Source organism: Papilio polytes, unplaced genomic scaffold (assembly GCF_000836215.1).
Source record: "Papilio polytes unplaced genomic scaffold, Ppol_1.0 DF824270.1, whole genome shotgun sequence".
In the NCBI taxonomy this organism is placed as follows: Eukaryota; Metazoa; Arthropoda; class Insecta; order Lepidoptera; family Papilionidae; genus Papilio; species Papilio polytes.
In genome coordinates, this window is record NW_013524934.1 from 3737 (window position 1) to 17207 (window position 13471).

Genomic DNA, 13471 nt, shown 5'->3' on the forward strand with positions numbered 1-13471 from the left:
AATCTTCTGATCACTATAAAGTAGGACCGTAAAGACGTGTCACTAAAGAAAAAATAAAGTCTTTTACTATGTCAAGAACGGCTAAACTAATTACCATGAAATTTCATACAAATGTAGGATATAGCTTGGAAAAAAACATAGGCTACTTATTAAGATTTTTTTAATTTCTGAGAGGTCGAAGTCTCCGGCAAAATATTTCTATTCCATCCTCCTGCCGCACTCGGTGTCGTTGAGTGGTCTCAGAATTGAAGTAGTTAGTTATCTCATATCAATATTATGTATATTCAGTTGTTGTCACTTGATTGATAGATATCTACATATACTCGTAGTTATGTATACATGAAGCGATGCACTTTGAAGTGGGAGGACGTGGGTGACTGACTACTTTTCCCATACCTATTTCCACCTCTACAATTTTTGTAACGCCGTGTTTTAAAGACATTTTAAAGCGCCTTCGCAAGCACCTTATGCTGGCCTGGGAACTTACTTATATTTTATTTATACGAGAGAAAATTTGTCACCCTACGCTCCAGCCATCTTAGTTTGCTGCTAAATCCCCCCCTGAACGAAGTTGCAGACAGCACCTAGTTATAAATACAGTATTAATAAAGTTTGGTTTATATTCGTAGTGTTCTTTTTTATTTCCAAAGTAGATGTTTGCCTATAACGCCACTAGATGGCATTTTACACAAATACTAAACAGTAACATTTATTATATTTGTATTAGCACGTAATCTAAAATATGTATTCCTGAGATTATTGTAATATATCTTATATTTCTTTTTGTTTTGCGGACCATTTTGCGCCCCATTGGAATTGCGCCCGGGGCACCGGAGCAAGATGCCCCCCCCCCTTTGCTCCTCCCACCAGCTTCGCTACTGCGCTTATCAAACTATGACTTGAGTAGGTATAATCCGACGTTATCATTATTAATTACAATAATCGTTTGAAATTAATATAAAAGATGAGGTCGAAGGTGGACGGGATCATTACACCTGCCGAGTCCACTATGAAGCTGATCGCGATCGTCCTGTGCGCATTGGCGGCGCTGGCCGCGGCCGAGGAACCTATCGAACTCGACTATCATAACAATGTGGGCGTCCCGAAGGCCGAAGCCCTAAAGCAAGCGGAGTTGGCTGCTGACTTCGACGGCACCAGGATCGTCGGCGGGTCGGCGGCTGCTCTGGGGGCTTACCCGTACATGGTCAGTTTCAAGCAAGAACCTCTTCCCCCTTATTACTTTCATTTAATCGATTGTGTCCTAAGTTAAATAAAAAAGAAAAACTAAAAAGCCTTGTTCACATATGTCTCATAGCTATGAAATAGCAGTGCAGTGTCTCTCATATTTAGATTTTGTTAACGCATCGACTAACCTATGATATGACTCGCTTTGTGTACAACAGGGCGGGCTGGTGATCACGTTGACGGATGGTCGCACGTCGGTGTGCGGCTCCTCACTGGTGTCAAATACGCGGCTGGTGACGGCGGCACACTGCTGGCGCACGCGCAACGCCCAGGCGCGACAGTTTGTCGTCGTATTGGGTTCCATTCGCCTCTTCTCTGGCGGCACCCGCATCACCACGAACCGCGTAGAGATGCACGGCAGCTACAACATGAACAACCTGAACAACGACGTCGCTATGATCGTCATCAATTCCGTCGCTTACAATAGTGAGTGATTTCTAGAAACATGGATGTACAAGTATTAACTAACACTGACAACTTTATATTTATTCAGTTATCTATATTTATACTTATTTCTTTTCTATCCATACTTACAATATAATAAAGCGTAAAGACACATTACTTCGTGGCAGCTCCCGTAAAAATTCAAATAAAATATCACGTCCGAGACTACTCTAACTTAAATTTAGTATTTAAAATTTATGAAGTATTGTAATTACAGACAACATTCGCAACATCGGCCTGGCCTCCGGCACCAACGACTACGCTGGCACCTGGGCCTGGGCTGCAGGCTTTGGTCTTACCGCTGACGGTAACAAGAATTCATTAGATGCGTTTAGGTTTAAGCTTGGGCCTTTCCCGTTCCATTAGTTGTGGTGATGCTCCATTTTTAATAGAAAACGTGGGTAAAAGAGCTGCGATTCACCTAAATGATCCAACGCCCATGTACACCCGCAATGCCAAGGGAACTGCAGATGCGCTGGCGGCCTTTCAGGGAGTAGTACGCTCTTTGCTTGAAGGCCCATGACGTACCAGCAACTCCTACTCGTACAATGCCGCCCAATTTTGCGAAAAATACAGTAATACGGTTGTGAACGTTGGCAGGTGGAAACATCGGCAACAACCAGTTCCTGTCTCACGCGCGCCTGCAGGTGATCACCAACAACGTGTGCCGGCAGACGTACGGTAGCGCCACCGTCATCGCGTCCACGCTCTGCATCAGCGGCGCCAACCGTGTCAGCACCTGCAACGGCGACTCCGGCGGCCCGCTCGCCGTCGGCAACACTCTCGTAAGTGGTCTTTACCCTTTTACTTTACTGTTCCTACGTAACCACACCAGAGTTTCTTAAATGGTTTCTACAATCTATTGCATCGGCAAATTTTAGTTTCTATTCCATTCAATTTATCGTCTCATAAAGGTAAATGTAATGACCCCACTTTAAGTTCATTGAACTTATTGTTATTACATACATATACAATTGAATTTCAACGCAAGACAATTTACCTTTTAAAAATTGTATACATGTGCTTTGTTTGTCAGATCGGTGTGACGTCGTTCGGCTCCATCCGCGGCTGCCAGCAGAACCAGCCCGCAGGATTCGCCAGGGTCACCTCCTTCAACGCTTGGATCCGAGCCCGTATGTGAACTGCATTAGCGATTATTGAGTTGTTAATAAAATAAATCATCTGATATCGAATTGGATTATTATTTTTCTTATTGTATTCCCTTCTTTCCTATCAAGTCGTTTTGATCAAATTAAGGTAATCATCTGCAATGCAGCTCGGTGCCTCCGGCAAGCAGAGCTCATCACACCTCATCTTTACTACAGCATTTTGACGCCAAATGTGTTTAGAACTAAAGCCAGAATGTTAAGGTTTATAGAAAAACGCCGTGTTCTGTCCCTTCATAATGGGATAAGACCAGGGAGATGTTAAAATTTAGAGTTTACAAGTACACAAGTTAATACTTATTTAAAAAAAAAAACAATTTTAATCGTGTAAACAGAAATTATAGTTTGTCTAATTAAGGTTCATTAGTATGATAAATCACACATCTTTCATTTGTGTATAAGTGTATATCTCACTATAAATATAAATATAAAATACTACTGCAACTTTGTCCGCGTGAAGTTTAAAAGTTCAAAACTTACGTTCGCCCTTTTTTTTCAATTTTTACAGGATAAATTTAAAGGAGGTCTAAAACACCTAATTACACCTTCTTTCTTAGTAAGTATTAACTAAGTTGTAATCAACATAATAACAGAAATCTGCTGGTGCAAGATTCCAAAAAAAAAAATTGTCAAATTACAAGATATTTCATTTTCTCCTACATCTATAGACAGAAACCTGCCTAAATTCTACAAAATTGTAGCACCATTGGAAGTATCTTAATGTTATGATTAAATACGCATTTGTGTAAAAATGTGAAGAATTCAAATGTAATATAGCTATAATTTGTAAACTACTAGACTTCAAGATACAATTATAGTACATTTTGGTAATACAATAATTTCTGTAATTTATTGATGATTAAAATTTCAACTTTCAATGTTTACTCACAACGACGTCAAGGGCGACAGAGCGTCTAAGTGCTTAAGCGCACTTTTGACAAGGGCGTCAAAAGTGTCCTTAAGCACCTCAAGAAAAGAGTTCTGTTCTGCCGTGCTCGCCCCTTGCCCCTTAATGGTTAATGTTGTTTACCTCCTACGACTACGTAGTAACTGTCCAAAAATTGGACGACTCGACCAAAGCAAAAAACTGCAACAAACGATTCCTACAACGTAACGACAATACTATAGTTTGTCTAAATAAGATAGATTAGTTTGATTAATGACGCATATGAATATCGAATTCAATTTGTATGAAGGCAAATGCCATATTTAATGGACAGGTATCGTAGTGACGAACAAACACGCAGCGAACAATTTTGAGCTATCGATATTCGGTTTAAATAATTATCAAACTCAACTGAAATTATTATTTTCTTATCTCTAATTTAGAGGACAATTCTAGTATTTATTATAGTGTAGAGAATTTAGCGATGACAGAAATAATAGCGAAATCCAATTCGATTACGTACGGCTGTAGTAGTAATAAACATTTTTTTCCTATCACTAATTGTTCTGGTCTTTATTATTTTGAGAAAACAGTGTTTTTTTTATTTCATTAGTTATAACAAAAAATCTGTCGATTCCAACTTCTATAAGAATAAAAATCGAAAATTGATAAGATTCATGACTGATTTTACACAAGCCATCCCTACTAAATTTGAAATGAATTGTTAAACTAATCTAAATTGTTTAGACACACTATAATAGAACGAACGCAATGACAACCAAAAAAAAATATGTCACCGGCTGGAGGTATATGTGTGGCGAGACATGAGCAAGACATGTGTGTAAACATCGGATACAGTTCTCGTAAAATAATGTCTTGCTACAGCGCCATCTGTTGGGTGCGGCACATAAAGCGCAAACAAATGTTTACAAACAAAGCACAGTACAAACTAAGTGGTATGCCCAGAGGTTCGAACTGTGCCTTATAACTCATCTAAATCATCGGACAGCCAGTTTCTTGTAATATTAATGAGTTTACGCAGTAATTACCTTATTACTTAAGTAAATATGTACGTAAAAATTAAAATCCTCTTTTATTTAATGTCATATAAAGGCAATGATTCCAATGGCAGAAAACAATGGAAGTAATAAGTATTACGTACAACGTTGTACGTAGTACTTATTACTTACATGCATAAAACACGTTACAAATAAGGTGTTTACTTCCGACAAAACCTTGTTCAAAATTGAACGACTCGACCAACGCAATGAGAGACTACTACAAAACGTAACGATAACAATAACAACGAACTCAAAGACATCAACCAAAAACCAAAGAGTATGCGATCCGAGAAGTATGTATGTGGCGAGACAATACACTCAACATCGTGTGTTAGTTTAGCTTGGTCTCGCCACAGCGCCATCTATTAAGGCGCGACAGAAACGACACCAACATAAGGGTTTGGTCGCTGCGATTTGAAATGAATAGGTAATAAAACAACTTCTATCAGAAAAAAACATTTTTAAGCCAATTACTATTTAAAAGTTTTAATCTTTATTTCCAAACTTAACGTAGCGTTCATGCGTCACCTTGGAAGTTAGGGAATTTCTTGAATGAACAAATGGTAACACATTCCTTTTGCAATAGACACACGGTGATTTATATTTTCAAATGTAATTACTGGACCGTAATGCTTCTTGTCCGCAGTAAAGAAATCCCCGCTTTCAAAACAACCTCTCTTACACTTCTTTTAAAGACTTTTATCATGTTTTTTGTTTAATAGAATAACATTAAGAAAGCACAAAAAATGCATAAAGTAATAACGCGGACTGAACTGACAAACGGTGTCAAAATGTTTAGGGTGATAGAGTCAATTAACATTTTTTAGTTGACATACACAGAGTACTTTGTAACATACTGAAATTGACATACGAGTAGTTGATGGGCGCCATATGATGTATGTATGTATGTGACACTATACTCGTATATTATTATATTGCAGAAAGTTTTATTTTGAAAACTAAAGGTGCAATCATAATAATTGAATTAAAAGACGATGTCTTCATTCAATTGCAGTTTGGTATGTAGACAACAGTAAAGTTTGTTCAGGCTTGATTGATTGATTTAAATAAATAGTTTTTCCAACGGAAGTGGTCATCATTATATGCTCTTTGGTTCAACTTTGGCTGTCACATCTTGAAGGCTGTCTGGCTGTCACCGCTGTCACTAAGATTTAATTGAATTGATCTTACTACTTCTTTTGTTGTACTTTGCGAATCCGTAATAGATACGTAATCTATAATTAACAGAGCTAGCAAAACTTTTTAATGACGGTATCTCCTAAAAAGCACATCTCAAATGTTACTTCATCGACCGCAAACAGAGGAGTGGAAGCCAAGGAAGTCGAAATATTTAACGTTAACTTAGGTTGGAGTACGTTTTGATATAAGGGATGATAAGTCAACGAAAGCAATTATCTAACTCTTTCCGATTGTAGCAAGCGGACGCGGCCTGCCGGGCGGCGAACGGGGCGGGGCACGGTGTGTCGGGCGGCGCGACTCCTCACCCCCGCATTCCCCGGACTTGCTGTGCTCCCCGCCCTCGCACGAAGACGCCGCCTCCTACATCCAGGTCTGCCTCAGCCGGACATGCCACCAATTCGATGTCTTATGACTTACCTTATAATGCCGCCTCCTGCAGGTTCTGGTGCAGAAGCAACGCCAGCGGCAGGAGGGGCGCCTGCCGAGGTTGGACACCGCCCTCGGCTCCCCGACTTTTAAGGATAAGAAGCTATTAACGTCGGTATGTACATGAGGTCCGAAAGGCTGCAGGCTACAGAGACTACACTTTTGTTAGTATCACTTAAATCCTGGGTCATTATAAGATTGATGGGACCGATGGTTCGATGGACAATTCCACATAAAATTCCAACACAGTAATATCTTCGATCACCATATTTTATCGAAGATAATATGCATAAACGTGTAACGCCACGTCTAGTGCGCGCGGTGCGACGTACAGTGCGCGCAGTGCGCGCGGTGCAACGGGCAGTGCGCGCGGTGCAACGGGAAGTGCGCGCGGTGCGACGTGCAGTGCGCGTGCGTGTCGCGCGGCTCGGCGCAAGAGGCGCTCCCGTCCTACCCCGCGGTGACAGCCATGTACCGCTCGTATTTTTAGTCTTTTTTACTAGCAGTTAGCTGGCTAGCCAATATTATAAATCAATTCAATATGTCTTATCTTACTAAATGAACAAAAATTTATTGAATATAATGTTAAGCGAAAATTAATTAAAAACGGCTCAACTCACGCTTTTATCCTCCGGTGACGGCACCGACTGGTTTCCGATCCTTCGGGGGTCCTTCTTTCTTTAAAATTTTAACTCTCTCTCTAAACACCCCTTCACTTAAAGTTGGCCGTCTGCTCAACGAACTTTTGCCATTGTTGTCAAGCAAACTGGATGATTTCTCTACGTCAGTATTATCACTATAGCATAACTTTTTCCACTGTAAAAAAGGTTTTATGCAGAAAAAAGAAAAACACTAAGCGAAAGACAACGTACTGCTGTCTTTGGGTAATAACTTTTACAGGCTGAAGAGTTTATAGCTGTACTGTTACGTCATTAAATGGTAAGATACCGACAGCGCGTTGGCGCGGTCGGCGCACGCCGAGCATGCTGAGCACGCCGAACACGCCGAACACGCGCTGCACGCATCACGGGGACCGGGCGCCAGCGGCGAGGGCGATGCGCCATTGCCTACCCTAGTCAGTACCATCAGTTGACCATTTCTAAATTCATAGGGTAAGGACGGGCAGGACGGTCATGCTTAAGTTTGCAAAAAAATGTCATTAATTATCAATTTTTAAAATCATTTTCTATATTAAATGTATGCCAGGCTGTCATTTTTTAATTCCACGAGGACGAAGTCGCTGTCGAAAACTAGTATAGTATATATGTAAATAAATTAACATTTCTCTTATTTTAAAACTGATTCTAAACGATTGTCTATGAGTAATTGATTTTGGAAGCCATCTTAGAGGAATGGCGTCATAATTATAATGAGTAAAAAATATTACAAGATGATAAATTACATAAATGTTGTTTCTTTGTTACAGAGCAACACGTTTATTATTTTAAAGAACCAACAATAAGATCTTATATAAATAACACTAGTTCTTTTTACTAAAAATATTATAATCTTCCGTATTTGTTCATTTGTAGCAATTTAATTAATTCATTGTTACTAGTTCGTTCAGTTCACAATCCGCAAGCGTTAGCTCATCGTACCACACTGTACTTGTCTCTTTCTTGCAATTAATTCTTTTGCTAAACATTTTCGTCTTGCGCGTCCGTACTCCAGTATTATTGAATTCAAACTCTATTTATGAAGTTTTAAAAGTGTTCATTTGCTTAATACAAATGTTTACAATTGAATTGCTGCTGAACACGGCGCGCTAGCGACCTCTGTGTTCATTGTGTTAGTTTGTGTTAGTATTAGTATGACGTGGGAGGACTCAGGTTTAAGCTAAGTAGGTCTTTAATAAACGCAACGTGAGCTGCGATTGTTGCCAAACACTATAGTCAATAGCAGAGGAAAAATTAATTTATTATGGCCAAGTTATTTTCCGAGAAGCCGTGAAGTAGCGACCACAGTTGCTCATTTTAGTTCTCGTTTAAATTGTAAAAAAGAACGGAAGACTAAAACAAGGTCGCTTTTGCTTCCATAGTAACAACCTGAAACGAGGGGTTTTATGATCAATGATACCTACTGGTTATAAACACTACATGGAACCGATTGCATTTCGGAGAAGAAAGAAGTCGAACGACGAGTTTAGAAGATATTGCGAATACAAACAATAAGGAACCGAAAAATTAAGTTACAAACTACCGGGCTTAGAAATTTCGAATCTTGGATCAGTACCTTAGGCTTCGGACGCAACTTTTAAACTTCACGCGGACGAAGCCGTGGGCAACAGCTATTAAAATATAATATTCTATGTGTGTATAACTATTTTACAGAAACGAAAATTTTCTCTGTGGCAGAGAGTGAATAACATAACTAAATCGGACCGAGGACATTTGCATTTTGAGGGTAAGCTTGCTTCGCCTACGTTACACCGTTATGTACTCGTATGATAACATGGAAATGAATAAAAGATTATAGATTGTAAGCTATTTCCAAAGACATAAAGATAATTTAACATTCGAGTATAGGTGTCCGGAAAATACGTATACAATGGACTAACACAGATGCCTTGTCAAGTTTTTTTCTCAGATAGACAGTGTAAGTTTTTTGGTCTCTGCTTAAATTTTTATTTGGCGAGCAGTTTTGGTAAAAAACATTATTATCTAAAGGTATAAAATTAATAATTCTTATCAAAATCTAGTTGTGCTCAAGGTACCAACTGGTTATGGAATACATATGTGATATTACTTAGATAGTTTATCATTGTATTCGAACCCGAGGCACAGCCGTGAAGAGGGCATTTGCACCCCACGTATTAGACACAATAATAAACTTGAACCTGATGATTGTGAAGGTTTCGGTCACACAAATACGATTGAAATTGTTTTGACGTTAGAGCTCTTTGTTGATGTGATGAAAAATGTTTGCTTCACAACAATGTGCAGTTTAACAAACAAAAACAATGGATTTAATAAGAATTTTGATTTCAATGATATTCGAGATATTTGCATAAATGTAAAATAATTAGCACTTCAGAGCCCCCGAGCCCGAGCGCACAAACGTAACAACTTCGGATACAGGTAAGTTGGCTCAAAACGTCATATTTTCGACCAAGGAATCTGTGGTAGTCTATTGTACACGTCTATTTCAGACATTCCGTGTAAATGCCGGGCATTTCAAAAGAAACTTTTGTGCTCAATCTGTGAAACCGCAGGAAATCTCTCTGTCAAGTTAAATAAAATATTTAATAAAGCGGTAGGTCTACCAATAAAAATATTCGTTAATAACTAACAATAAACGGTTTACTTACTCGAGTCCTGCATTAGGGGTTGCGGTTTACCACTATCGGTACTCCACCACCGGGCATATCTCTCTTTAAGTATGGCCTCAACAACACCAGGGGGTTGAAATCGGTTTAAATAATATGCATAACCCCATGGTATAACCCTAGGTCCCGAGCGACTCGACATATATCAATTCGAAAGCGGCGTGTGGAGGCTGAGCGCGCGCGGCTCGGCGCCGACGCGTCTGGAGCGCGCGGTACGGCGGCGCGTGCGGCCGGCGAAGCGGCTGCTGCGCGAGGCGGCGGCGGCGTTACGGCTGGTGGGTGCGCTGCCGGCCGTGCTGCTGGCGCCGGCGCTGGGCGCGGCGCTGGCGGCGGGCCGCGACGCTGCGCTAGGCCTGTTGCAGGCGTTGTCGGACGGCGCACTCAAGCCGGCGCTCGTGGTGTGCTTCAACGCATTGCTACGGCCGGCGCTGGTGCTGGCGGCGCAGACGGCGCGCGCACTGCGCGAGGCGCTGGCGCCGTTGTGGCTTGCGGCGGGGGATGCGGCGGCGCCGGCCGCACGCCTCCTGGCCGCCGTGCGCCTCGTGCATGTGGAGCATCGCTGCAGCTGCGCATGCGCACGCCCGCCGCCCGCAGTCTAACGTTGCGTTATGTACGGCCTGAGGCCGATTGCCGTTACTTTTCTGCCAGATTCTTCGTTAAACGTCAAAAAGTGGAATTTAAAATCATCTTTATATGTATTTAAACTCGTATAGATATACAAGTTTCTTTTGGCAGCCGACAATGTTATGAAACAAATGACATTTAATGTCAGGCTAATAGTGACATAACTTGTCAGTTCACTTCGCGTTGTTTTACGCATTTTGTGTGTTTTTTTTTATGTTATTCCATGAGATAAAGTGAAGAAACTGGTGCGTCCGAGAATTTTTTTTTAAAATGGGAGATATATTTATTGCTGAGAAGGAGTAGGGGGGTTCAGTAATTACATTTGAAAATGTGAATCTTCTTGTGTCTGCTGCAATCAGAAATTGTTACCATTTGTTAAGTCAAGAAATTCCCTCTCTTAAGGCGATGAATATTTTTAGATTTGTAATTGAAAAAATAATTGTTATAAACTAATTGACTTAAAAATTTTTGCTGAATGTTTTTCTTTATTTCTTATTTCATATTGTAGCGATCGAACCCTTAAATATAACGTGTTTTGTGCAACTGGAAGTATGGCTTTCTTAACATAAATTACATATTCACTTACGTAATAAGGTAATTACTGTGTGTAGTCAGTAACGTATCAAAAACTAATGGTCTGGTAATTTTAAAACGCACAGTTCAAACCACTGGGTATACCACATAGTTTGTACTAAACTTTAATTGTAAACAACAAACAATAATTTAGATTTCTATTACTCTGTAGATAAGCGCTAAGTAAGCCAATTTTTATTATGTTAAGACTATTCCTTCCCTAACTGTCTCGAGGGAGTGCATTGCTAAAAGTTTGCTACAAATGTTCTTTAACTATAGAATCCTAACCGACAAACGAAGTCTGGGGCATTTCCTAGTTACATTGTAAGATACAAGTTCCTTTACAATTTGCGTTTTCGTTTTCAAAAGGAAAGAATTTCCCTTTAACATATTACCTTGCTGGTAACCCTAAATGCTCACAGGCGCCGTCCCGTCAATGTTAAAAAGGTGCCACAAGAGCCTTGCGTACAGTAACTACTACTATATACACAGCTTCTAAAAAAGAAAATATGGCTTCAGCATTTACAATGTATGAGACAAGAGCGGATCCAACATTGGCGCCGGGGGGGGGGTCACATCAGTGGCGTAGTGAGCTTACCTCGCGCCCGGGGCACAATAACTTTTTAGCGATCTATTCGAAAACCATATGTTTTTCTAAAATATACTCGCAAATTAATTAATTTACATATTTAAGTTTAGCTAATTTGCAAAGGAGTTTAAGTTTTGTCACTTTGTGTGTTTGTGGGCGCTAATCTCAGAAACGGCTTAACCGATTTTCATTTAAGGGGCTGTGTTAGGGACAATTTTCGTTTTTTGGGGGGAAGAAGTAGGCGCGCGCAAACAATGAGCGGGGTGCACCGCACGGTTAGATCGCGTGAGTCGAGTCTCGTCGGTCTACGTCAGCCGTGTCCTTAACATCGAACGCCGCGAAGCGCCATCCAGACTCCGATTTAGATTTTTACATTTAGTTTATAGCATTAATGTAGGTGACGTTAAATACACATTTATTATTTACTTTTATAAAAAAAAAAGGTAAACGTCTAACTATGCCAACATATCTAAACAAAACAAAGTGTTCGACACTTTTTACTATTTTATTGTCAAGTATTAGTTATTAATACATATTCGTTATAGGGGATATGCATGCAAATTTTACTTCTGTACTCCATTTCATAATAAAAAATCTTATTTTAAAATTCATTACAAATTTCATTAAATAGATATAATTAAAAAAATATACTTTTACTAAAAAAAATTAATAATTATATTCTATTCGCCTGGCGCTTTCTGTATTGTGGGAAGTTCCATTTTATATAGATCAGTGTTTTTACGTTCGAGCTTGAAAAAAAGAGAGCGAGCTATCGCCCTTTCCGTCACTCACCTGGTCACATAAATGCGGGACGCGGAGGGTGTTTCGCCGGAGCAACGAGCGCAGCAGATCCGCTTCCAACGACGCCCGCGGACGGACTGACGCGAAATCCGAATGGTTTTGGGAGCTCATTTTAATTAAATTCGATTAAAAATTAACTAATCAATGTATCGCAAAAAGCTTCGAGTTAACGGAAGATAAAGTACTCGTGTATCAAATAAACCTTTATATAATATAATATAAATAAACTTTCGTTGTTGTATTGCAGATATATAGTGATTTTTACAGAATTAGGCACATTTTCAAAAATAAATCTATCGAGAAAAGTTTGTCCAATCGTGATTCTGTTCCACGAGCCTTTAGTTAATGGACTGAAGTTATACATACTAAAACATCACGAATCAAATATTTGTAGAAATCCTGTTCTATGCCTCCAAAAATGCGCAATTTGCCGTAACCGCCCCTTAGTTCGCACTGTCGTGTTGTTAAAAGCGCCACTATCATTTAAAGACATTTTATACCAATTAGTGTATAAAAACAAACTGTATTAATTCAAAACAATTTTAGTTATTATAAATTGCAATTTTAAGATGTGTATTATTATTTTTATCCATGGTCAATCGTGGTCAAGTCGAGAGCTTGACAAAATATGTAAATATATTTTGTCAAGCCCTTGACCAAACAGCTCAGGGGGGGTCATGACCCCCTTGACCCCCTCCCCCTGGATCCGCCGTTGGTATGAGATCAATAAATTATTATTAGTACTCCGAACTGTTGTTTTGATTTTAAAAACTTTACTTCTTTGGTGTAACAAAAAGTCCAGTGACCATTTTTAGGTAAATCCACAGAATAAAAGTACATTTTAAATATGAATCTAAAACAAAATGTCGGTTCCAGAAAAAAAATGTTTCTTTTTCCCCTTTTCATTTTTCATATTTTATACAGTAAAGTTTTTCCGTTGACTTAAAAAAAACACTTTAAAACAACTGTTTTATTTATTTTACATCATTCTAGATGTGCTGCTAAAATAGAGGAGCGTTACAGTAATTGTAAAGGTATGGTTTAGTTGAATAAAGGAATGGATGATTTTGTAGTTGAATGACAAAATTGTACAATTATTTTTACTTTGATGTCGGTGTCAGCCAAGGTATG

General features: G+C 39.4%; 2 protein-coding genes across 3 annotated transcripts; both read left to right on the forward strand.

The window, feature by feature from the left end:
* The first annotated feature begins 570 nt into the window (after positions 1 to 570).
* On the forward strand, positions 571 to 2830 carry LOC106105170 (collagenase-like). 2 transcript variants are annotated; one of them, XM_013285427.1, is made up of 6 exons: positions 861 to 903; positions 977 to 1204; positions 1404 to 1671; positions 1907 to 1996; positions 2290 to 2474; positions 2726 to 2830. In XM_013285427.1, the coding sequence occupies exons 2-6, from the start codon at positions 1010 to 1012 to the stop codon at positions 2828 to 2830; spliced, it is 843 nt and encodes a 280-aa protein (XP_013140881.1). In that variant the 5' UTR covers positions 861 to 903; positions 977 to 1009. The 2 variants fall into 2 exon arrangements, with proteins under 2 accessions (XP_013140872.1, XP_013140881.1); XM_013285418.1 differs by having other exon boundaries at positions 571 to 1204.
* A 3122-nt stretch (positions 2831 to 5952) lies between these two features.
* LOC106105162 lies at positions 5953 to 12338 on the forward strand. The gene is made up of 7 exons (XM_013285404.1): positions 5953 to 6168; positions 6239 to 6372; positions 6442 to 6543; positions 6742 to 6899; positions 7383 to 7503; positions 8759 to 8831; positions 9877 to 12338. Exons 1-7 carry the CDS (start codon positions 6069 to 6071, stop codon positions 10350 to 10352), a joined length of 1164 nt encoding a protein of 387 aa, XP_013140858.1. The 5' UTR covers positions 5953 to 6068; the 3' UTR covers positions 10353 to 12338.
* The last annotated feature ends 1133 nt before the right edge of the window (positions 12339 to 13471 follow it).

Bases quoted from the DNA above. Each gene is read 5' to 3' on its own strand.
- LOC106105170 (XM_013285418.1), top strand. From the start codon at position 965: ATGAGGTCGAAGGTGGACGGGATCATTACACCTGCCGAGTCCACTATG. The intron at 1,997-2,289 runs GTAACAAGAATT...GAACGTTGGCAG, and splicing joins CTTTGGTCTTACCGCTGACG to GTGGAAACATCGGCAACAAC. The intron at 2,475-2,725 runs GTAAGTGGTCTT...TTTGTTTGTCAG, and splicing joins TCGCCGTCGGCAACACTCTC to ATCGGTGTGACGTCGTTCGG.
- LOC106105162 (XM_013285404.1), top strand. From the start codon at position 6,069: ATGACGGTATCTCCTAAAAAGCACATCTCAAATGTTACTTCATCGACC. The intron at 6,544-6,741 runs GTATGTACATGA...CGCCACGTCTAG, and splicing joins ATAAGAAGCTATTAACGTCG to TGCGCGCGGTGCGACGTACA. The intron at 6,900-7,382 runs GTACCGCTCGTA...AGATACCGACAG, and splicing joins TACCCCGCGGTGACAGCCAT to CGCGTTGGCGCGGTCGGCGC.